General features: G+C 47.6%; 1 protein-coding gene across 2 annotated transcripts in view; it reads right to left on the reverse strand.

Moving 5' to 3' along the window:
• Positions 1 to 1,466: 1,466 nt before the first annotated feature.
• Positions 1,467 to 26,682, reverse strand: part of LOC139384378 (uveal autoantigen with coiled-coil domains and ankyrin repeats protein-like) — an 80,317-nt gene continuing 55,101 nt past the window's right edge. For both annotated transcript variants that reach the window (XM_071129122.1, XM_071129123.1), the window contains exons 6-19: positions 24,257 to 24,327; positions 23,988 to 24,094; positions 18,049 to 18,230; positions 14,456 to 14,493; positions 13,532 to 13,573; positions 12,332 to 12,439; positions 12,075 to 12,107; positions 11,738 to 11,830; positions 11,557 to 11,587; positions 11,397 to 11,446; positions 8,171 to 10,942; positions 7,504 to 7,659; positions 6,322 to 6,387; positions 1,467 to 3,628 (exon numbers count right to left, since the gene is read on the reverse strand). In XM_071129122.1, the coding sequence (XP_070985223.1) occupies positions 3,557 to 3,628; positions 6,322 to 6,387; positions 7,504 to 7,659; positions 8,171 to 10,942; positions 11,397 to 11,446; positions 11,557 to 11,587; positions 11,738 to 11,830; positions 12,075 to 12,107; positions 12,332 to 12,439; positions 13,532 to 13,573; positions 14,456 to 14,493; positions 18,049 to 18,230; positions 23,988 to 24,094; positions 24,257 to 24,327 (3,821 nt within the window). In that variant the 3' untranslated portion in view covers positions 1,467 to 3,556. The remainder of the gene's footprint in view (positions 3,629 to 6,321; positions 6,388 to 7,503; positions 7,660 to 8,170; positions 10,943 to 11,396; positions 11,447 to 11,556; positions 11,588 to 11,737; positions 11,831 to 12,074; positions 12,108 to 12,331; positions 12,440 to 13,531; positions 13,574 to 14,455; positions 14,494 to 18,048; positions 18,231 to 23,987; positions 24,095 to 24,256; positions 24,328 to 26,682) is intronic.

Genomic DNA, 26,682 nt, shown 5'->3' on the forward strand with positions numbered 1-26,682 from the left:
CCACTATAGACCCAAACCGTACTGTGCTGGGATTCCCACTATAGAAACTCCCCAAATACAGGTGTCCCGTAAGCTAGGGCTGACCCAAACCGTACTGTGCTGGTCTATATGACCCAAACCGAAGACTCAAGGCTGAAATGGCTGCCAAAGGTGCTTGACCCAAAACACTGAGGGCTGACCCAAACCGTACTGTGCTGGCTGATTCCCATTATAGGGCCGACCCAAACCGTACTGACTGATTCCCACTATAGGGCTGACCCAAACCGTACTGTGCTGACTGATTCCCACTATAGGGCCGACCCAAACCGGGCTGACCCAAACCGTACTGACTGATTCCCATTATAGGGCCGACCCAAACCGTACTGTGCTGACTGATTCCCACTATAGGGCCGACCCAAACCGTACTGTGCTGGCTGATTCCCACTATTCCCATTATAGGGCCGACCCAAACCGTACTGTGCTGACTGATTCCCACTATAGGGCCGACCCAAACCGTACTGTGCTGGCTGATTCCCACTATAGGGCCGACCCAAACCGTACCCTGATTCCCACTATAGGGCCGACCCAAACCGTACTGACTGATTCCCACTATAGGGCCGACCCAAACCGTACTGTGCTGACTGATTCCCACTATAGGGCCGACCCAAACCGTACTGTGCCTGATTCCCACTATAGGGCCGACCCAAACCGTACTGTGCTGGCTGATTCCCACTATAGGGCCGACCCAAACCGTACTGTGCTGGCTGATTCCCACTATAGGGCCGACCCAAACCGTACTCCCACTATAGGGCCGACCCAAACCGACTGATTCCCATTATAGGGCTATAGGGCTGACCCAAACCGTACTGTGCTGACTGATTCCCACTATAGGGCCGACCCAAACCCAAACCGTACTGTGCTGTGCACCAGGTACTGTGCTGGCTGGCTATTGACTGTGCTGGCTGATTCCCACTATAGTAGGGCTCAAACCGTACTGTGCTGGCTATAGGGCTTGATTCCCATTATAGGGCCGACCCAAACCCTTACTGTGCTGACTGTCTTCACTGTGCTGGCTGATTCCCACTATAGGGCTTGTGTGATTCCCATTATAGGGCCGACCCAAACCGTACTGACTGAGTACTGAATTCCCACTATAGGGCCGACCCAAACCGTACTGTGCTGAACCCAAACCGTACTGTGCTGGCTGATTCCCACTATAGGGCTGACCCAAACCGTACTGTGCTGGCTGATTCCCACTATAGGGCTGACCCAAACCGTACTGACTGATTCCCACTATAGGGCCGACCCAAACCGTAAGCTGACCCAAACCGTACTGTGCTGGCTGATTCCCACTATAGGGCCGACCCAAACCGTACTGACTGATTCCCATTATAGGGCCGACCCAAACCGTACTGTGCACCAGGTATATTGAAGCATCGTATTGTGTCTTCATATTGTGTGCAGGAAGGAAATCAACAAGACATCTCTCTAAGTTAGGGACTTTTATTTATGTTTTTAACACTAATTCACAAACAAAAATACATCCTTGCAAGAAGAAAAAAGAAAAACAACCAATTTCAACATATTGGTCTAGATTTAAAATAACTGTATTCAACTTGTAAATTCTGTTATTGGAGACAGATTTATTTCATGATCCTCGAATTAACATTTTTTTTAAATAACCTAATTTTAAATTAATCTGTTTTATGTTAATTTCAAAATGACATTTTAGATCATTGTGTTACAGCAGTAGTATATAGAGGATTTAGTATGAAACGGATTAATATACATTTCTATATGCTTTGCAAAGCATGTTAGACAAAAGACAAAAGCATCACTGAGCTTCTTCATATTGTTACGCTTAGCAACACGCGTGTTCCAAACGGATCCCTATTCCCTACTACACAGTGGACTACTTTAGACCTCCTGGTCAAAAGCAGTGCACTATATAGTGAATAACGTGCCATTTCAGACGCAACCTTAGACTTCTCAATCCATATAAATAGAGGGATTCGTAGTATCCCTACAGAATGACATCCTAACTGTTCCCCTAAAGGGTGTCCTGTGTCTTTCTACTCCAGACCTGCTGAATTTCATTGTTACACCAACGTTGTTTATTAATCAAAGTAGTACAAAGCCATGAAAAAGATATCAGTTTAAAGGCACAAGAGACTTGCTCCACTCTCAGAGACCACTAAAATGAACCACGACAAGACAACAACAAATAAACACTAGTCAAATGAATACATCAGTCAACTTGGCCTGCCAAGTCTCCCCACTAGAGGGCACTCTCGCTCCAGCAACAGGAGACGCTGCACCGCAAACACTAGGACACAGCCAAGGCCCTTTTCTAGAACCCCTGTCCAAAACTCCCAGCCTCTAACTCTCTGGTGTGTTTTTGCCGATCTGAAGGGGGACTGGATAGGTGTAAGCAATATGCAGATTGCTTCAAGTCATCAACATGTAGGCTGCCCTGATAGTCACAGTCTTAAACCTATCCTGTTCCTTCAGATCTGTGACCACCATAATGGTAGGGGTTAAGGTTCATGGTAGGGGTTCGTCTTAAGATTGGGCTACAGTGTTGTTTGCAAACACTCCTCGAGTCAAATCCAGAATGTGCAGAGCCCCAAATTCACGTTGTTTGTGTGGGGTCAATGGCTTAAAGAGACTGCTTGAGGAGTTTACGATTCAGTGAAAAGAATCAAGATAAAGTTTGGACCTTTAGGGAAACAGTCGCTGTGGCCAATGCCCCAAAATGGAGGAGTCCTGCTCCCAAACTGAATGAGAAGGCTTCAGGGGGTTCCTGTTTGAAATGACCAAGACATGGTTCTAGAATTCACCGTAGAACCTCAAAAGATGAAGACGAAAGACGGGCGGGAGTCGATCGCCACGGGGGAATGTGAGTTAACAGCGGACTTTGCTGCTTGCGTTTTCAGATCCGTTTCCCTGCTGCGACGTCAGGAGGATCATCTAAGCAGAGGCCAATCACCCCACCACACCTCCCACACAAGACCCAACATCATGCTAAACCCATACAGTCCTAGAGGAGATTTACATACATTCCATCTAAGAAGAGCTTCCTTTCAGAGACTTGCCAGCTAGGCATTGCATATCCTGTTTCAATGGAGCCTTAACAGAGTAGTCAGGAAGAGAAAGGCCTGCATAGGCAGTTCATCATGCTCATGTTTTCAAAGGACATTAGTACATTCTATTGGTCAGCAGCTACAGTATCCCACTGAGTCATCACCTATGCTGAGGTTTATCCACCTAGCTAAGGTACAACCCATCGTCTACCCTTACCCTCTCTATCTACTGTATATCTACTGTATATCTATGTCCATCCACAACACTTGGTCTTAGTTCTGTTGAAACACACAAACCAATCTAGACATATAGGGAGGATTTTGTTTGACTACTAACATGGATCTCTTCCCACACAGACGCACACAATCCCAACACACACTCTCACACGCCAGGCGCCCACAGGGGCCACAGCGGGGGGGTGCTCTGTAGCTGGGGCTGTGTGAACGGTGGATTTGAGTCAGCGGGTTGTGTTTTGTTGTTGCTGAATGGACTTTTAGCAGACAAACTCCTGTCTCATGCGGATGATCTGCAGCAGGGCGGCTTGGACGTCCTCATCCATGTGGCCCTGGGAGAAACAACAACGGTTTGAGATCATCCAATGGTCCCCTATTTCACAGTTATGTCAGCAGTGTTGGCTATGGGCCAGTCTTACTGGTGTCGTCAGCAGTGTTGGCTACGGGCCAGTCTTACTGGTGTCGTCAGCAGTGTTGGCTAGCGGGCCAGTCTTACTGGTGTCGTCAGCAGTGTTGGCTACGGGCCAGTCTAACTGGTGTCGTCAGCCGTGTGGGCTACGTGAGAGTCTTACTGGGGTTGTCAACTGTGTGGGCTATGAGCCAGTCTTACTGGTGTCGTCAGCAGTGTGGGCTATGGGCCAGTCTTACTGGTGTCGTCAGCAGTGTGGGCTATGGGCCAGTCTTACTGGGGTCGTCAGCAGTGTGGGCTATGGGCCAGTCTTACTGGGGTCGTCAGCAGTGTGGGCTATGGGCCAGTCTTACTGGGGTCGTCAGCAGTGTGGGCTATGGGCCAGTCTTACTGGGGTCGTCAGCAGTGTGGGCTATGGGCCAGTCTTACTGGGGTCGTCAGCAGTGTGGGCTATGGGCCAGTCTTACTGGGGTCGTCAGCAGTGTGGGCTATGGGCCAGTCTTACTGGGGTCGTCAGCAGTGTGGGCTATGGGCCAGTCTTACTGGGGTCGTCAGCAGTGTGGGCTATGGGCCAGTCTTACTGGGGTCGTCAGCAGTGTGGGCTATGGGCCAGTCTTACTGGGGTCGTCAGCAGTGTGGGCTATGGGCCAGTCTTACTGGGGTCGTCAGAAGTGTGGGCTATGGGCCAGTCTTACTGGGGTCGTCAGCAGTGTGGGCTATGGGCCAGTCTTACTGGGGTCGTCAGCAGTGTGAGCTATGGACCAGTCTTACTGGGGTCGTCAGCTGTGTGGGCTACGGGAGAGTCTTACTGGTGTCGTCAGCAGTGTGGGCTATGGGCCAGTCTTACTGGGTCGTCAGCTGTGTGGGCTATGGGCCAGTCTTAATGGTGTCGTCAGCAGTGTGGGCTATGGGCCAGTCTTACTGGGGTCGTCAGCAGTGTGGGCTATGGGCCAGTCTTACTGGGGTCGTCAGCAGTGTGAGCTACGGACCAGTCTTACTGGGGTCGTCAGCTGTGTGGGCTACGGGAGAGTCTTACTGGTGTCGTCAGCAGTGTGGGCTATGGGCCAGTCTTACTGGTGTCGTCAGCTGTGTGGGCTATGGGCCAGTCTTACTGGTGTCGTCAGCAGTGTGGGCTATGGGCCAGTCTTACTGGGGTCGTCAGCAGTGTGGGCTATGGGCCAGTCTTACTGGTGTCGTCAGCAGTGTGGGCTATGGGCCAGTCTTACTGGTGTCGTCAGCAGTGTGGGCTATGGGCCAGTCTTACTGGGGTCGTCAGCAGTGTGGGCTATGGGCCAGTCTTACTGGGGTCGTCAGCAGTGTGGGCTATGGGCCAGTCTTACTGGTGTCGTCAGCAGTGTGGGCTATGGGCCAGTCTTACTGGGGTCGTCAGCAGTGTGGGCTATGGGCCAGTCTTACTGGGGTCGTCAGCAGTGTGGGCTATGGGCCAGTCTTACTGGGGTCGTCAGCAGTGTGGGCTATGGGCCAGTCTTACTGGGGTCGTCAGCAGTGTGGGCTATGGGCCAGTCTTACTGGGGTCGTCAGCAGTGTGGGCTATGGGCCAGTCTTACTGGGGTCGTCAGCAGTGTGGGCTATGGGCCAGTCTTACTGGGGTCGTCAGCAGTGTGGGCTATGGGCCAGTCTTACTGGGGTCGTCAGCAGTGTGGGCTATGGGCCAGTCTTACTGGGGTCGTCAGCAGTGTGAGCTATGGACCAGTCTTACTGGGGTCGTCAGCTGTGTGGGCTACGGGAGAGTCTTACTGGTGTCGTCAGCAGTGTGGGCTATGGGCCAGTCTTACTGGTGTCGTCAGCTGTGTGGGCTATGGGCCAGTCTTAATGGTGTCGTCAGCTGTGTGGGCTATGGGCCAGTCTTACTGGGGTCGTCAGCAGTGTGGGCTATAGGCCAGTCTTACTGGGGTCGTCAGCAGTGTGGGCTACGGGCCAGTCTTGCTGGTGTCGTCAGCAGTGTGGGCTACGGGCCAGTCTTACTGGTGTCGTCAGCCGTGTGGGCTATGAGAGTCTTACTGGGGTCGTCAACTGTGTGGGCTATGAGCCAGTCTTACTGGGGTCGTCAGCAGTGTGGGCTATGGGCCAGTCTTACTGGGGTCGTCAGCAGTGTGGCCTATGGGCCAGTCTTACTGGTGTCGTCAGCAGTGTAGGCTATGGGCCAGTCTTACTGGTGTCGTCAGCAGTGTGGGCTATGGGCCAGTCTTACTGGGTCGTCAGCAGTGTGGGCTATGGGCCAGTCTTACTGGGGTCGTCAGCAGTGTGGGCTATGGGCCAGTCTTACTGGGGTCGTCAGCAGTGTGGGCTATGGACCAGTCTTACTGGGGTCGTCAGCAGTGTGGGCTATGGACCAGTCTTACTGGGGTCGTCAGCTGTGTGGGCTACGGGAGAGTCTTACTGGTGTCGTCAGCAGTGTGGGGTATGGGCCAGTCTACTGGTGTCGTCAGCCTCTGACATTTAGGACACTATCGTATCAACAATCACATATTTTCAGATATATTATTTGTCTTCAGGAATTTGCTGGGCAACAAAAATGCAAGAGATGCCAGGGAGACTGGAATGTTATATTTTACTTTAACTAGAAAAAAATCACTAAAAGAAACACACACTGACCTGTGCTGCACGGAGGAGATGAGTTCTATAAATTGAAACCACCTCTCTGTGTTGACTCTCAGCATCCTGTGAAGAGAGAGGGGGAGAGAGAGGAGGGAGAGGGGAAGAGAGAGAGAGAGAGAAGAGAGAGAGTAAGAGAGAGTAAGAGTGAGAGTGAGAGAGGGAGAGAGAGATGTGATGTGATGAGTACAGGCCCACTATGGGCTGACCTGGCAGACATTACACAAAGGGACTCCGCCTGCCTGGCTCCACCTTACCATGCACCTCTGAAATACGCCCGTCTTTCACAGCAAAATAGATGGCATCCATATTTTCCTGAAGACTGCCAACATCGAACGAAAGAGCCAAGAGAGCGAACTCCAAATGAAAACGTGGCCCCGACCGTGGGTTCACATCAGAGCATGAGTAATGACGTTCTCAGGATTCTAATATGGACCTCATTTTCTTTTCATCTGGGTTCTGGCTAGCCGCTAGACACGACTTCAAAAAAAAGTACACCAGTTCATTCTCTGCCTCCATCATTTCAAAGGCTCAGAGCGAGCTGACAGAGAGGAAGGCAGAGGTCGTCCTTGAAAATCAGGTGCACAGACAAATGTTTTGTTGAGTCTCGCATCGTTTCCAGCTCAGCGGTAAATCGGCGGTAATAGCCACACAGCGAGAGTGTTACTGTAATTATACGACAGACAAATAGTCTTTGGTTTGCACTGTAAGAGCACTGACACAGATGTTCTTTCTGATGTACTGATATATCCACAGGGAAACGGTTCATTTCCACTAACTCACTGTGGGAGGAGGATCAATCATGTCTGCACCAAACCTCCATGTCATCAAGGTAATTAACGAAGATAATAACATCCCATTATCGGTAACTAACGCTGGACTGAAAAAATGCATTCGTCCCTACTAACGAGGCTCATTATGTTTGGGAGCCAGAGAGTACCGAGTGACTGATTATGGTGTTAGTGCAGCGTATTGACATGACACCATGTTATAGGTCATCGTCTGTCATGAGTATAAAATGTCAATACAATCATGTACACTATGTAGGCAAGTCAATTGTTACAGCTTCACACAACGTAAGGGACCACAACATAAATAAGTCATTTACTTTGTGTCATCCCTGACAAGTTTTAAAATCTACAGGTATATTCTGTGTGTATGTATATATATATACACACTCACAGCCAGCTGCTGCTGCAGGCTCTTGATCTGGGCCTGGAGTGTGTCTATCTGCTGCATCTGTCTCTTATTGGGTGCAGCGTTGCCAGCGTACGCCAGCTGGGACAGACCATTGAGGGCCTGCTTCAGTCTCTCCACGTCCGTCAGCAGCTCGCTGATCTGAAACACACAAAGCTGTTAGCACCAGAACACACATAACCATCTACATATTTAGAAAACCTCATATCAACGGACCAAAGTATTGCCTGCCAAACTTCTTAACAGAACTAAAAACTGAAAAATTGAGATCTTACCAAATGTAAATACTACCGTACTTTTACCATATATAGTACCAGTCAAAAGTTGAGACACCAACTCATTCCAGAGTTATTATTTGTTTACTATTTTCTACATTGTAGAATAATAGTGAAGACATCAAAACTATGAAATATCACATATGGAATCATGTAGTAACCAAAAAAGTGTTAAACAAATCAAAATGTATTTGAGATTCTTCGAAGTAGCCACCCTTTTCCTTGATGACCGCTTTTTTTCAATGTAGAAAATTGTACAAATAAAGAAAAACCCTTGAATGAGTAGGTGTGTCAACTTTTGGCTGGAACTGCACATTTATGTTGATTTTATTCATATTAAAAATGGCCGACAATTCAATGCAGAATATTTCTCCTACCTTTTTGTCTTTGACCTCTGTCTGCTCCGCCGACATCTGGATCCTCCTCTGAAACTCCCCGATGGTGCTGAGCGACTCCTCGTACCTCTCCTTCAGCTCCCGGATCTCCTTATCCATGGTGTTGCTCTTCTCCTGCAAGGCCTCAGTTTCCACCCTGGCCCTGGACTTGTCCTCTCTGGCCCTGCCCTCGTCCTCCCTGGCCCTGCCCTCCTCCTCCCTGGCCTGGGCCACCTCATGGTGGAGCACCTCGCACTGCTCCGCCAGCCCAGATAGCCTCTCCCCCAACGCCGCTGTCTCTTCCTGCAGACGCTGCTTCTCGGCCTTCAGCTGGCTTAACTGGTCCTCTCTTCCTCCAAGTTCGTCCAGGGCCTGGGTGGCCCGGAGCAGCTCTGACTGCAGGGCTGCCACGTTCTGGGCCCTCTGGTCGCTGGTCTCCTGCTCCTGGCGAAGGGAAGCAAGTAGCTGGGCCACCTGCCCCTCCAGGGCCTCCTTGGCCTGAGCATGCTGCTGCAGGAGGACGGCCTGGTCCCCGGAACATCGCTGGAGCTCCTTCTCCAAGGCGCAGGCTCTCTGGGCCTCCCCACGCTGAGCCTCCCTGGCTTTCTGGCACTCGTCCTGGGCTTGGTGGATGGTGTCCCTCAGGGCCTGGTGCTCGGCCTCATAGTGTTCCAGCCGGGTTGACTCGGATTCCAGGCGCTGCTGCAGGCTCTGGATGTCAGTGTTACACAGGGCGTTCTGCTCCTCCAGCTCGGCCCTCTGCACAGTCACGTCTTTGTACTGCTGCTCCAGGTCTACCAACCTCAGCGTCAGCTCCTCCATTTTACCCCTGTACTCATCTTCCACCTCCTTGTGCTTTTCACTGGCGACAAAGCCTGTCTCCATTCTCTGCTGCACAGACTCCATCTGCACTTTCAGTTTCTCTTTCTCCTGCTTGTGACGTTCCCCCTCCAACTTCTCCTGGTTGTACTTCTCTTGCATCTCCGAGAGCTTTCCTGTCAAGTCTTTCAGCTTGGTGTTGTAGGAGTTCTCCCTTTCCTCTATGGCAGTCAACGGAACAAACTTGGCCTGGATAGCTTCCTGGATGGTGTCTAGTTCTTTCTTCTGCGCCTCCATTTCTTGGTGAAGCTTTACTGTCCCATCTTGGGCAGACTGGTAGCTTGCCAACGCCTCTTTGGCACGATGCTCCGCCTCAACAACAGCATTGCTCAACTTAACCCTTACAGCTTCATGGTCTATAAGGCACACATAGTCATTTTCTATCATCACCTGAACATTCTCCAGCTTCTCTTTCAACTCTGCACTACCCTCTTTCACCTTCTGCAACTCTTCCTCACTTTCTTTGCTCTCCTTCTCCACTTTGGAGAGCTCAGCCTTGGCCTTCTCCAAAGCAGCACTCAGCTCCGAATTCACTTGCTCCTGTTTCTCTCTGGACACGTACTCTCCCTTTAGGCTCTGTTTCAGAGACTGGTTCTTGGCAGTGACCTGGGCCAGCTCCTTCTCTCTCTCTTCAAACCTCTTCTGGAGCACTTCCAGTTCCTTCACCAGTTCAGCGTTGCGAGCATTCAAGGCACCCACTTCGCTCCGGAACTTCTCAGAGGGCACGGTAGCGCTCTGTAGGCTGGTGACGCTCTCACACAGGGTGACCCTCTCCGTTTGTAGCCTCTGGATCTGCACCTCGGCCTGGCCGTTCCTTTCTGCGGCCTCCACCAGCCTCTCTTCCAGCTCCTCCACAGCTTTCTCCAGGGCGCTCTTGGCCTCTTCATGGGCCTTGAGGGGGATGAAGTTGGCCTCCACCCTTCTGTTGAGCTCCTCCAGCTGCTCCTGGAGCATCTCCCGCTCCTCCTCGCTCTCCTCTACCTGGCGGATCAGTGCCTGGCTCTTGGCAGTTATGTCCGCCAGCCTCCTCTTCATGGAGGAACTCTGTTCCTCCAGGGTCGTCCTCATCCTCTCATGCTCCTGCAGGGGGACCGCCCCTGTCCCGGCCTGGGTTTGCTGGCTGTCCATTTCCCTGTGTAGCTCAGCCACCTCCTCCAGCACACGGTCATAGTCCTCCCGCAGCTCTGCCAGCTGACGCTCCTTCTCATCCACCGCATTGCTCAGCAGGTTCTTCATGTTGTCGAACTTCTCTGCCGGCACAACCTTCTCTCCCTGCCGTGCCCGGGTCTCCTTAATGAGGGCCTCCATGTCCAGCACAGCCTCTGCCAGCTCATCCCGCTCCTCCCGCAAGGCGGTCAGCTCCAGGCCCAGCCGCTCTGCCTCGACCGCCAGCTGGCCCTCGCTGCTCTTGTACTCTTCCAGGGCCTTCTCACTCTGCTTCAGGTGGTTACGCACGCGCCCCACCTCGGCCGAGGCGCCCTCGTACTTGGCCTTGACATCGTGGAGCTGGGCACGGAGCTCGTCGGCCGCCTGGCCTCCTAGGTGCTCCTTGACCGCCACCACGTGTGCTTGGAGCTGCTTGACCTTGGCTTCAGAATCCAACATCCTCTTCTGGACATCCCCCAGTGCCTCCTCCAGCTCCTGAACCTGCCGGTCTGCCTGCCGTTGGATGGTTTCCCGGCTCTGGACCAGCTCTTGGCACTCCTGGCTTTTGCGGGCCAGTGCCGCCTGCAGGCGAAGAGCCTCTTCCTCGGCAGTCTGCTGCCGCCTCCTCACCGTCTCCAGCTCGCGCCGCAGGGCCTCCACCTCCTCGACTGGGTCCCAGCCCACGCCAGGACGTCCCGCAAGCTCCAGGGGACGGGACAGTGAGTGTGAAAGACCGGACGACTGCAGCACCTACAGCAGGAACAAAAGTTTCATGTGTGTGGAATGATTGTGCAATTTACATACACTTCGCACACCTATTTCTCACTCACAGCAGTGTCAGTCCAATATTGGTTTTGCAATGAGAGCTGACTTAGTCAGTTCCACTATAGCGACACAAGAATACTGAGAAGATGTGAAGGCTACAATAGGATAAAAAAATATCAATTTAAAAGTTGAGCCCAAAATCTAAAATATACCTGCAGTGGTTTAAGAGAATAAATCTCTCATTTGCTGGGGGGCAAACAGCTGATAGGACGAAATGAGAATTCAGCCGTTTATTTGGCTGTCAGAGAGCTGATAAGCTCATGGTTGCTGACTGGACTAGAATACACAGCAGATGTGGTCTGCGTGTTTTTCATACTTCATGAGTTTCCTTGTCATTGCGGTCCATAATGCTCTGGAAAAACGAAGAAGTCAGGTTTACCTGCGCTGAATCCAGGCTGTGAGATTGTTTGACGAGGACATTGTCTTTTCCTGCCAGAACAAATACGGAGATGATTCAGAAGAGGTCTTTTTTCAAATTCAGATCCTCTGATTGGATCTCTTATTCTCTGATATCTCACATTTAAAGAGAGCTCCCTCACCTTTGATAACAGACTGGCCAGAGTAGTCCCCCTGAAAACACATAGAACATACAGTATGTTCACATTCACGCACAACCTTAGACAACCTGAGCAAGAGCTCTTAGCAGTATTATTATTATGTAAAACCCCATGATGATTTCAGATGCTGTAGCAGGTTTGGCATTTGGCTGTGGTCCCTCACCATGTGGCTCCTGAGCTGAACCTTGACAGTCTCTGGGGCCCGAGCCCCCTCCTCCCTGTCTTTGGCACTCAGTAAGAGCTTCAGCTGTTCCCTCTAATTCAGCACAAACACAACGTGGAGCTTTAGAACAGATCAACAGCCTAGCAACTTTAGTTGCATTTGAGGACGATAACTTTCAGATGAATACAGCTATGGCCTGGTATCCAATCAAATCTTTCCACATTCTCACAAACACCCACAAACAAACAGGCATGCTAATTCAACTCTCTAATCTATAGGTAAAATGTTCCATTTTTTCTTCCCACCCCAAACAATTGAGTTGTGTGGCTGTCCTCACCTCTTTATGGATGCATTCCACTGTATGTTTTTCCTGCACAGGATATAGAGGATTACAAGTTAAGTATCAGTGGGTTTGACAAACAACTCATTACCATATATAGTGCCTGTCACCGTCCAAGTTCTTATGTTTCTCTTGAAGCACAAACTGTGTTTGATTCCCCTCTCAGTGACTTTCCGTGTTAGTCAAGAAGTTGTCTACACTACTTTGTGTGTGTGTGTGTGTGTGTGTGTGTGTGTGTGTGTGTGTGTGTGTACCTGGCTGAGCTGCTGCTGCAGTAGTTTGACCTTGTCCATCAGAGTCCTCTGCTCCAGGTGAAACTTCCTCAGAGTCTCCTGCTGGCTCTCGTTCTGTCTCTCCAGGTCCTGACAAACATTAGAAGTCACAATCCATTTACAAGTCAAATCACACACATCTCTTAAGTAACCCTTGTCCAAGCCAGAACAGCCCATAAGGCAGGATCCTATCAAATGTTTCTGTAGCATGAGTCAGCTTGAAGCACATGTACATCCCCTGGGCAGGATGCTAGTCTGTCACAGGGCCTTAACGCGTCAGCATCCCTCTGTTCGGCTGGCTCCTAGCTGAACTCGGCAACCCGAACCAAACGAGAGTTGCTTGCATATTCCCTTAAAAGACATTCGCTTTAAAAATGAGAAAAACGCAGCAATGGTACTGTTTGTTCATTTTGAGATGCCGTAGCCAGTATACACTTACTGAAGATACCTGAAGAAATTAATTTTGACGTTTTTGCCGAAGATCATAGTCGTGGAAATGTAACATCTAACTAAGATGTTTGGTGCAATATTTCTCAATGAAATATTGGGCATGAAAACGAATCGTCGCTCATTGAAGAACCCCTACTGTTGACCAATCACAGACGAAGGGGCGTAGACCTTGGCTCCGAACTTGGCTTGCCTCTAGAAAACATTGTGTGCCCGAACAGCCGAAAAAACCCTCACCGAAGTCCAAAACTAACAAAAATGGCACAAAATATTACATATGCACAAATTCTTCCCAAATTGTTTCAGCTGGGAAGCCTTTACCCACAATCCATCTTCTTAATGCTGAGTGCCAAGCACAGCGGCATCAGGTCCCTTTTTAAGAGTCTTTGGTATGACTTGACCTGGGATCAAACCCCCAACATTCCAATCTCAGGGCGGACAGTAACCGCTGAGTTGAAAACATCTATAGATCTGTTTAATTAGATCCAACAGTAAATATAAATTCACTAGTACCTTCAATTATCCTGGACATTGTAGAATCATGTCATGCTGATGCTCAGGCCAGCCTATATATTCCCCGATATACTGCTGGGTACATCTTGCTTAATGTCCTCATACATTCAGACCGGGTAATTACATCCCTGTCCATCACAAAGGACTGCGAGGTCAAACTCAATGTAGCTGGCCTATCAAATTCAATATTGAACGTATGCAGAGAAAAACAATTGTACTCACCCTCACGTTGGCTTCGGCCTGTTCAGTCATCTCCACTGAGTGCTGTGGACACACAGGTTATCATTTAGCCATGATGGACCGGGAGGTGGGCTGATGGCTAGTGGTAGCAGGGTAAGAGATTTCCTTATATACAGTTTCTCTGGTGGTAGTTACATTAGGGAATGAACTGCGATTATCCATCTCGTCACTAGGTGGCAGTAATGTCCAACTGAATGTCGGAGTGTGAGTCACTTGGCCTCCACAGGAAACAGTGTAAAACATGACAACTCACTGTTTACCGCATGGTAATACACTATTAAGCAAACAGCTTCAACACAACAGTGATTTTGTAAAAACACTTGTGACCGTCTCTATTCAAAATTAAATCAATGAGTGGTGAATGTGGTCAGATTCAATATTAAATCAATGAGTGGTGAATGTGGTCAGATTCAGTATTAAATCAATGAGTGGTGAATGTGGTCAGATTCAATAGAGCAGAAACTGAACTTAAGTGGAATTGTTGGGATCGGCTTGTTCAGAACTCACAGATACCGTCTATCGTTCCATGTATGTATACAGAACACATGACCCAGGAAGTGCCTTGACGAGGAAGCGTTAACAGAATCAATAATAAAAACCCATCCTATTTGCTTGATGGGGCTCACGTCAAACTTTTGGTAAGCCTATGAGCCGGCTCACCTTTTCAACAATGGATTCACCCAGAGGAAATAACAGTAGAAATGTCAAGTGATCATTATACAGCTCAACAATAACAACTACAGTCTAATCAACCGCTCAAAGGGCAGCACAGCAGGAGAGGCATTGCCTTAGGATCTAGGAGATATTGTCTGTGGAGATGTGTGTAGTTTTAAATCTGAGAGTTAAATCTCTGTGCACAGAAATCAGTATGAAGGTTGGCGATTAAAGTGAGCGATGCGATGTTACCTGTCGCTTTTTCTGCTCCATCTTGGCAGCTTCTTTTGCTGTGGACACGATGAGAAACAATTAACGGGTCCGTTTACACACGTCAGAGCAGCCCGTCACTCATGTCGTTGATGATTTAAATCTACACAATGTGTTTTCTCATCCCCAAGTCTTCAGGAGACTGAAGAGAGAAGTTGAAATGAGGTGATACAAGGACAGTACTTTCACACGGGCACAAAGATTTTATGCAACAAAAAAAAAATAAAGCAATTATGCCACAGTAATGATGATTAAAGGCTTGATGAGAAACCAATCTCAAATGAGCACTGAGCGTGAAAACAAACAACAGGTGTGGGAGAAATCCGATGAAGCCATCTAAAGCCGCCTCCCACAAACCAAGGACATCAATTTGCCACAACAAGATAATTGTTAAGTAGGGTAAATGACTGATGGTGCACCAGATACTAGGAGAACAGGCCATTCTAGTTTCTGACAAATGTAGAATAAAGAGTGGAATTTGATTAGATGCAATTTGCCTAGGGTTCTAGTTGAGTGGGGCCCTTTACCTAGGGTTCTAGTTGAGTGGGGCCCCTTTACCTAGGGTTCTAGTTGAGTGGGGCCCCTTTACCTAGGGTTCTAGTTGAGTGGGGCCCCTTTAACTAGGGTTCTAGTTGAGTGGGGCCCCTTTACCTAGGGTTCTAGTTGAGTGGGGCCCCTTTACCTAGGGTTCTAGTTGAGTGGGGCCCCTTTACCTAGGGTTCTAGTTGAGTGGGGCCCCTTTACCTAGGGTTCTAGTTGAGTGGGGCCCCTTTACCTAGGGTTCTAGTTGAGTGGGGCCCCTTTACCTAGGGTTCTAGTTGAGTGGGGCCCCTTTACCTAGGGTTCTAGTTGAGTGGGGCCCCTTTACCTAGGGTTCTAGTTGAGTGGGGCCCCTTTACCTAGGGTTCTAGTTGAGTGGGGCCCCTTTACCTAGGGTTCTAGTTGAGTGGGGCCCCTTTACCTAGGGTTCTAGTTGAGTGGGGCCCCTTTACCTAGGGTTCTAGGGTTCTGAGTGGGGCCCCTTTACCTAGGGTTCTAGTTGAGTGGGGCCCCTTTACCTAGGGTTCTAGTTGAGTGGGGCCCCTTTACCTAGGGTTCTAGTTCTGTTCTAGTTGAGTGGGGCCCCCCCTTTACCTAGGGTTCTAGTTGAGTGGGGCCCCTTTACCTAGGGTTCTAGTTGAGTTGAGTGGGGCCCCTTTACCTAGGGTTCTAGTTGAGTGGGGCCCCTTTACCTAGGGTTCTAGTTGAGTGGGGCCCCTTTACCTAGGGTTCTAGTTGAGTGGGGCCCCTTTACCTAGGGTTCTAGTTGAGTGGGGCCCCTTTACCTAGGGTTCTAGTTGAGTGGGGCCCCTTTACCTAGGGTTCTAGTTGAGTGGGGCCCCTTTACCTAGGGTTCTAGTTGAGTGGGGCCCCTTTACCTAGGGTTCTAGTTGAGTGGGGCCCCTTTACCTAGGGTTCTAGTTGAGTGGGGCCCCTTTACCTAGGGTTCTAGTTGAGTGGGCCCTTTAACTAGGGTTCTAGTTGAGTGGGGCCCTTTACCTAGGGTTCTAGTTGAGTGGGGCCCCTTTACCTAGGGTTCTAGTTGAGTGGGGCCCCTTTACCTAGGGTTCTAGTTGAGTGGGGCCCCTTTACCTAGGGTTCTAGTTGAGTGGGGCCCCTTTACCTAGGGCTCTAGTTGAGTGGCCCCTTTACCTAGGGTTCTAGTTGAGTGGGGCCCCTTTACCTAGGGTTCTAGTTGAGTGGGGTCCCTTTACCTAGGGTTCTAGTTGAGTGGGCCCCTTTACCTAGGGTTCTAGTTGAGTGGCCCCTTTACCTAGGGTTCTAGTTGAGTGGGCCCTTTACCTAGGGTTCTAGTTGAGTGGACCTTTGATAAATGCATACACAAAGTTCACATGAAGGGGATCTGTTGGGGACATTTTATGTACTCTATTTCACATAGCCTTGATAAAAACCCACATTAAAACACTCTGCAAAGCCACATGCCGCGCCGAATGAACAACCTTACATTCCCTCTGAAAGAAGAAAGCTGACACACTTGAACTCAGGTTACCTTCCCTAAAAGCACAATCCTTTTTTCACCTTTGCTGCAAATTTCCCCCAGTCCATTTCATTCTGTTAATAACTTTACTTTCTCTGCAGCGTGACTTTTTAACCCAGTGTTTTCAATAGACATGTTATTTTTACGTTTTCCTTGCTCTCATTTTGATCTTCTGGTTGAATGGGTGTTTTCTGCAGTCTCCTGTGGTTTCTGTATTTCTGAGGCACCAGGCTGAGTTACAGCTTACACTGCAGATAGAAACATCTCAGAACCTCTTCATTCTGGGCTAGCTGCTCCTGTCTCCCCCCTACTGAGGCTAAGAAAACATCGAGTTCTCATTTGAAAGACACAGAAAAACATCAAAACCTCCCTCTCCGTGCCAGACATGGACGATGATTACAGTATTTGAAGTCGATGAAACAGGTTTCACAGTTTTGAACATCACTGAAGGTTCAAACAGGAAAATGAAATGTGGCCTTTTGTCCACAGGGCAGCCCTCACAAAGGGTGAAAAACACATCGACAGGAGTACCTAGGGCAGCCCTCACACAGGGTGAAAAACACATCGACAGGAGTACCTAGGGCAGCCCTCACACAGGGTGAAAAACACCTCTACAGGAGTACCTAGGGCAGCCCTCACAAAGGGTGAAAAACACCTCTACAGGAGTACCTAGGGCAGCCCTCACACAGGGTGAAAAACACCTCTACAGGAGTACCTAGGGCAGCCCTCACACAGGGTGAAAAACACCTCTACACGAGTACCTAGGGCAGCCCTCACACAGGGTGAAAAACACCTCTACAGGAGTACCTAGGGCAGCCCTCACACAGGGTGAAAAACACCTCTACAGGAGTACCTAGGGCAGCCCTCACACAGAGTGAAAAACACCTCTACAGGAGTACCTAGGGCAGCCCTCACACAGGGTGAAAAACACCTCTACAGGAGTACCTAGGGCAGCCCTCACACAGGGTGAAAAACACCTCTACAGGAGTACCTAGGGCAGCCCTCACACAGGGTGAAAAACACCTCTACAGGAGTACCTAGGGCAGCCCTCACACAGGGTGAAAAACACATCGACAGGAGTACCTAGGGCAGCCCTCACACAGGGTGAAAAACACATCTACAGGAGTACCTAGGGCAGCCCTCACACAGGGTGAAAAACACCTCTACAGGAGTACCTAGGGCAGCCCTCACACAGGGTGAAAAACACATCGACAGGAGTACCTAGGGCAGCCCTCACACAGGGTGAAAAACACCTCTACAGGAGTACCTAGGGCAGCCCTCACACAGGGTGAAAAACACATCTACAGGAGTACCTAGGGCAGCCCTCACACAGGGTGAAAAACACCTCTACAGGAGTACCTAGGGCAGCCCTCACACAGGGTGAAAAACACCTCTACAGGAGTACCTAGGGCAGCCCTCACACAGGGTGAAAAACACCTCTACAGGAGTACCTAGGGCAGCCCTCACACAGGGTGAAAAACACCTCTACAGGAGTACCTAGGGCATAGGTCAAATCGGGACACAGCCGTGCTCTGACCTTTGGTGACGTTGTCGAGGTAGGTCTTGAAAAGGCTGACCAGCTCCTGGTTCTTGCTGAGGCGGGCGTAGTGGAAACAGTCGTGGCCAAAGCTGTCCACGGCCGTCACGTCGGCGCCGCTCTTCAGAAGGACCTCCACCGCGTCCTTACAGCCATACTCACAGCCCAGGGTCAGAGCGGTCCTGGACACACACACACAGACATATGAATAATTAAATTGCCTCCATAATGAAATGCATTGAAGAGTAGGCTACAAAGCACAAAGTCTATAGAGGCCAGACAGATGCATCACTGATACATCAATACACACTGTAACATCAATACACACTGTAACTGAACCCCATCAATACACACTAACTGAACCCCATCAATACACACTGTAACTGAACCCCATCAATACACACTGCAACTGAACCCCATCAATACACACTAACTGAACCCCATCAACACACACTGTAACTGAACCCCATCAATACACACTGCAACTGAACCCCATCAATACACACTGCAACTGAACCCCATCAATACACACTAACTGAACCCCATCAATACACACTAACTGAACCTCATCAATACACACTGTAACTGAACCCCATCAATACACACTAACTGAACCCCATCAATACACACTAACTGAACCTCATCAATACACACTGTAACATCAATACACACTGTAACTGAACCCCATCAATACACACTGCAACTGAACCCCATCAATACACACTGTAACTGAACCCCATCAATACACACTGTAACATCAATACACACTGTAACTGAACCCCATCAATACACACTGTAACATCAATACACACTATAACTGAACCCCATCAATACACACTGCAACTGAACCCCATCAATACACACTAACTGAACCCCATCAATACACACTGTAACTGAACCCCATCAATACACACTGCAACTGAACCCCATCAATACACACTAACTGAACCCCATCAATACACACTGTAACTGAACCCCATCAATACACACTATAACTGAACCCCATCAATACACACTGCAACTGAACCCCATCAATACACACTATAACTGAACCCCATCAATACACACTGCAACTGAACCCCATCAATACACACTAACTGAACCCCATCAATACACACTAACTGAACCTCATCAATACACACTGTAACATCAATACACACTAACTGAACCCCATCAATACACACTGCAACTGAACCCCATCAATACACACTGCAACTGAACCCCATCAATACACACTAACTGAACCCCATCAATACACACTAACTGAACCCCATCAATACACACTGTAACATCAATACACACTGTAACTGGACCCCATCAATACACACTGTAACTGAACCCCATCAATACACACTGCAACTGAACCCCATCAATACACACTAACTGAACCCCATCAATACACACTGCAACTGAACCCCATCAATACACACTGCAACTGAACCCCATCAATACACACTAACTGAACCCCATCAATACACACTAACTGAACCCCATCAATACACACTGTAACATCAATACACACTGTAACTGGACCCCATCAATACACACTGTAACATCAATACACACTGTAACTGAACCCCATCAATACACACTGCAACATCAATACACACTGCAACTGAACTCCATCAATACACACTAACTGAACCCCATCAATACACACTATAACTGAACCCCATCAATACACACTATAACTGAACCCCATCAATACACACTATAACTGAACCCCATCAATACACACTGCAACTGAACTCCATCAATACACACTAACTGAACCCCATCAATACACACTATAACTGAACCCCATCAATACACACTGCAACTGAACCCCATCAATACACACTAACTGAACCCCATCAATACACACTATAACTGAACCCCATCAATACACACTATAACTGAACCCCATCAATACACACTGTAACTGGACCCCATCAATACACACTGTAACATCAATACACACTGTAACTGAACCCCATCAATACACACTGCAACATCAATACACACTGCAACTGAACTCCATCAATACACACTAACTGAACCCCATCAATACACACTATAACTGAACCCCATCAATACACACTATAACTGAACCCCATCAATACACACTATAACTGAACCCCATCAATACACACTGCAACTGAACTCCATCAATACACACTAACTGAACCCCATCAATACACACTAACTGAACCCCATCAATACACACTATAACTGAACCCCATCAATACACACTGCAACTGAACCCCATCAATACACACTAACTGAACCCCATCAATACACACTATAACTGAACCCCATCAATACACACTATAACTGAACCCCATCAATACACACTATAACTGAACCCCATCAATACACACTGCAACTGAACTCCATCAATACACACTAACTGAACCCCATCAATACACACTATAACTGAACCCCATCAATACACACTGCAACTGAACCCCATCAATACACACTAACTGAACCCCATCAATACACACTATAACTGAACCCCATCAATACACACTATAACTGAACCCCATCAATACACACTATAACTGAACCCCATCAATACACACTGCAACTGAACTCCATCAATACACACTAACTGAACCCCATCAATACACACTATAACTGAACCCCATCAATACACACTAACTGAACCCCATCAATACACACTGCAACTGAACCCCATCAATACACACTAACTGAACCCCATCAATACACACTAACTGAACCCCATCAATACACACTAACTGAACCCCATCAATACACACTATAACTGAACCCCATCAACACACTATAACTGAACCCCATCAATACACACTAACTGAACCCCACCAATACACACTAACTGAACCCCACCAATACACACTAAGTGAACTCCATCAATACACACTAACTGAACTCCATCAATACACACTAACTGAACCCCATCAATACACACTATAACTGAACTCCATCAATACACACTAACTGAACCCCATCAATACACACTAACTGAACCCCATCAATACACACTATAACTGAACCCCATCAATACTCACTATAACTGAACCCCATCAATACACACTAACTGAACCCCATCAATACACACTAACTGAACCCCATCAATACACACTAACTGAACCCCATCAATACACACTATAACTGAACCCCATCAATACACACTATAACTGAACTCCATCAATACACACTATAACTGAACCCCATCAATACACACTATAACTGAACTCCATCAATACACACTAACTGAACCCCATCAATACACACTAACTGAACCCCATCAATACACACTATAACTGAACCCCATCAATACACACTATAACTGAACCCCATCAATACACACTAACTGAACCCCATCAATACACACTAACTGAACCCCATCAATACACACTATAACTGAACCCCATCAATACACACTGCAACTGAACCCCATCAATACACACTATAACTGAACCCCATCAATACACACTGCAACTGAACCCCATCAATACACACTAACTGAACCCCATCAATACACACTAACTGAACCTCATCAATACACACTGTAACATCAATACACACTAACTGAACCCCATCAATACACACTGCAACTGAACCCCATCAATACACACTGCAACTGAACCCCATCAATACACACTAACTGAACCCCATCAATACACACTAACTGAACCCCATCAATACACACTGTAACATCAATACACACTGTAACTGGACCCCATCAATACACACTGTAACTGAACCCCATCAATACACACTGCAACTGAACCCCATCAATACACACTAACTGAACCCCATCAATACACACTGCAACTGAACCCCATCAATACACACTGCAACTGAACCCCATCAATACACACTAACTGAACCCCATCAATACACACTAACTGAACCCCATCAATACACACTGTAACATCAATACACACTGTAACTGGACCCCATCAATACACACTGTAACATCAATACACACTGTAACTGAACCCCATCAATACACACTGCAACATCAATACACACTGCAACTGAACTCCATCAATACACACTAACTGAACCCCATCAATACACACTATAACTGAACCCCATCAATACACACTATAACTGAACCCCATCAATACACACTATAACTGAACCCCATCAATACACACTGCAACTGAACTCCATCAATACACACTAACTGAACCCCATCAATACACACTATAACTGAACCCCATCAATACACACTGCAACTGAACCCCATCAATACACACTAACTGAACCCCATCAATACACACTATAACTGAACCCCATCAATACACACTATAACTGAACCCCATCAATACACACTGTAACTGGACCCCATCAATACACACTGTAACATCAATACACACTGTAACTGAACCCCATCAATACACACTGCAACATCAATACACACTGCAACTGAACTCCATCAATACACACTAACTGAACCCCATCAATACACACTATAACTGAACCCCATCAATACACACTATAACTGAACCCCATCAATACACACTATAACTGAACCCCATCAATACACACTGCAACTGAACTCCATCAATACACACTAACTGAACCCCATCAATACACACTATAACTGAACCCCATCAATACACACTGCAACTGAACCCCATCAATACACACTAACTGAACCCCATCAATACACACTATAACTGAACCCCATCAATACACACTATAACTGAACCCCATCAATACACACTATAACTGAACCCCATCAATACACACTGCAACTGAACTCCATCAATACACACTAACTGAACCCCATCAATACACACTATAACTGAACCCCATCAATACACACTGCAACTGAACCCCATCAATACACACTAACTGAACCCCATCAATACACACTATAACTGAACCCCATCAATACACACTATAACTGAACCCCATCAATACACACTATAACTGAACCCCATCAATACACACTGCAACTGAACTCCATCAATACACACTAACTGAACCCCATCAATACACACTATAACTGAACCCCATCAATACACACTAACTGAACCCCATCAATACACACTGCAACTGAACCCCATCAATACACACTAACTGAACCCCATCAATACACACTAACTGAACCCCATCAATACACACTAACTGAACCCCATCAATACACACTATAACTGAACCCCATCAACACACTATAACTGAACCCCATCAATACACACTAACTGAACCCCACCAATACACACTAACTGAACCCCACCAATACACACTAAGTGAACTCCATCAATACACACTAACTGAACTCCATCAATACACACTAACTGAACCCCATCAATACACACTATAACTGAACTCCATCAATACACACTAACTGAACCCCATCAATACACACTAACTGAACCCCATCAATACACACTATAACTGAACCCCATCAATACTCACTATAACTGAACCCCATCAATACACACTAACTGAACCCCATCAATACACACTAACTGAACCCCATCAATACACACTAACTGAACCCCATCAATACACACTATAACTGAACCCCATCAATACACACTATAACTGAACTCCATCAATACACACTATAACTGAACCCCATCAATACACACTATAACTGAACTCCATCAATACACACTAACTGAACCCCATCAATACACACTAACTGAACCCCATCAATACACACTATAACTGAACCCCATCAATACACACTATAACTGAACCCCATCAATACACACTAACTGAACCCCATCAATACACACTAACTGAACCCCATCAATACACACTAACTGAACCCCATCAATACACACTATAACTGAACCCCATCAATACACACTATAACTGAACCCCATCAATACACACTATAACTGAACCCCATCAATACACACTGTAAGTGAATAACAAGTGAAGCTTTGAATACATTTAATTTAGTAGCTAGCTGTGATGCTTTGTGGACCCTGGGTGGACCAGCTTACTTGTTCTGTTTGTCACGGATGGCGATGTCGGCCCCTCGCTCCAACAGCAGCCGGCAGATGTGTGGATGGCACATCTGGGTAGCCAGCACCAGAGGAGTCCGCCCATCCTGCAGTACACACACACACACACACACACACACACACACACACACACACGGACAACAGAGCTAGTGATTCACGGCTGTGATGATTATCTCATTACTACAGTAGTCCGTTAAGGATAAATGTAGAGCAGCATAGGTGTGAATGAATTGGACAACAATACTCACAAAATCACTTGCGTTTACAGAGGCCCCGCTGTCACACAGTAGTTTGACGCTAGAGGAGCAGCCTGCCATCACTTGGACACAAAAATAAACCATTATTTCACATCATCAAGCAAACGGACAGCAGTGCCTTCATCATTCCAGGTTCTTGCCATCAAAATGATGAACACAGAGCTCAGTACGGGACTGGTATAGTAATGAACACAGAGCTCAGTACGGGGCTGGTATAGTAATGAGCACAGAGCTCAGTACGGGACTGGTATAGTAATGAGCACAGAGCTCAGTACGGGACTGGTATAGTAATGAGCACAGAGCTCAGTACGGGACAGTACGGGACTGGTATAGTAATGAACACAGCTCAGTACGGGACTGGTATAGTAATGAACACAGAGCTCAGTACGGGACTGGTATAGTAATGAACACAGCTCAGTACGGGACTGGTATAGTAATGAGCACAGAGCTCAGTACGGGACTGGTATAGTAATGAACACAGCTCAGTACGGGACTGGTATAGTAATGAACACAGAGCTCAGTACGGGACTGGTATAGTAATGAACACAGCTCAGTACGGGACTGGTATAGTAATGAACACAGAGCTCAGTACGGGACTGGTATAGTAATGAGCACAGAGCTCAGTACGGGACTGGTATAGTAATGAACACAGCTCAGTACGGGACTGGTATAGTAATGAACACAGAGCTCAGTAGGGGACTGGTATAGTAATGAACACAGAGCTCAGTACGGGACTGGTATAGTAATGAACAAAGAGCTCAGTACGGGACTGGTATAGTAATGAACACAGAGCTCAGTACAGGACTGGTATAGTAATGAGCACAGAGCTCAGTACGGGACTGGTATAGTAATGAACACAGAGCTCAGTACGGGACTGGTATAGTAATGAGCACAGAGCTCAGTACGGGACTGGTATAGTAATGAACACAGCTCAGTACGGGACTGGTATAGTAATGAACACAGAGCTCAGTAGGGGACTGGTATAGTAATGAACACAGAGCTCAGTACGGGACTGGTATAGTAATGAACACAGAGCTCAGTACGGGACAGTACGGGACTGGTATAGTAATGAACACAGAGCTCAGTACGGGACTGGTATAGTAATGAACACAGAGCTCAGTACGGGACTGGTATAGTAATGAACACAGAGCTCAGTACGGGACTGGTATAGTAATGAACACAGAGCTCAGTACGGGACTGGTATAGTAATGAACAGAGCTCAGTACGGGACTGGTATAGTAATGAACACAGAGCTCAGTATGGGACAGTACGGGACTGGTATAGTAATGAACACAGAGCTCAATAGGGGACTGGTATAGTAATGAACACAGAGCTCAGTAGGGGACTGGTATAGTAATGAACACAGAGCTCAGTACGGGACTGGTATAGTAATGAACAGAGAGCTCAGTACGGGACAGTACGGGACTGGTATAGTAATGAACACAGAGCTCAGTACGGGACTGGTATAGTAATGAACACAGAGCTCAGTACGGGACTGCTATAGTAATGAACACAGAGCTCAGTACGGGACTGGTATAGTAATGAACACAGAGCTCAGTACGGGACTGGTATAGTAATGAACACAGAGCTCAGTACGGGACAGTACGGGACTGGTATAGTAATGAACACAGAGCTCAGTAGGGGACTGGTATAGTAATGAACACAGAGCTCAGTACGGGACTGGTATAGTAATGAACACAGAGCTCAGTACGGGACTGGTATAGTAATGAACACAGAGCTCAGTACGAAACTGGTATAGTAATGAACACAGAGCTCAGTACAGGACTCGTATAGTAATGAACACAGCTCAGTACGGGACTGGTATAGTAATGAGCACAGAGCTCAGTATGGGACTGGTATAGTAATGAACACAGAGCTCAGTAGGGGACTGGTATAGTAATGAACACAGAGCTCAGTATGGGACTGGTATAGTAATGAGCACAGAGCTCAGTACGGGACTGGTATAGTAATGAACACAGAGCTCAGTACGGGACTGGTATAGTAATGAGCACAGAGCTCAGTACGGGACTGGTATAGTAATGAGCACAGAGCTCAGTATGGGACTGGTATAGTAATGACAGAGCTCAGTATGGGACTGTATAGTAATGAACACAGAGCTCAGTACGGGAATCAGTAGGGGACTGGTATAGTAATGAACACAGAGCTCAGTAGGGGACTGGTATAGTAATGAACACAGAGCTCAGCTGGTATTGTAATGAACACAGAGCTCAGTACGGGACTGGTATAGTAATGAACACAGAGCTCAGTACGGGACTGGTATAGTAATGAACACAGAGCTCAGTACGGGACTGGTATAGTAATGAGCACAGAGCTCAGTACGGGACTGGTATAGTAATGAACACAGAGCTCAGTACGGGACTGGTATAGTAATGAACACAGAGCTCAGTACGGGACTG

The sequence above is a fragment of the Oncorhynchus clarkii genome, chromosome 26, assembly GCF_045791955.1.
Source record: "Oncorhynchus clarkii lewisi isolate Uvic-CL-2024 chromosome 26, UVic_Ocla_1.0, whole genome shotgun sequence".
In the NCBI taxonomy this organism is placed as follows: Eukaryota; Metazoa; Chordata; class Actinopteri; order Salmoniformes; family Salmonidae; genus Oncorhynchus; species Oncorhynchus clarkii.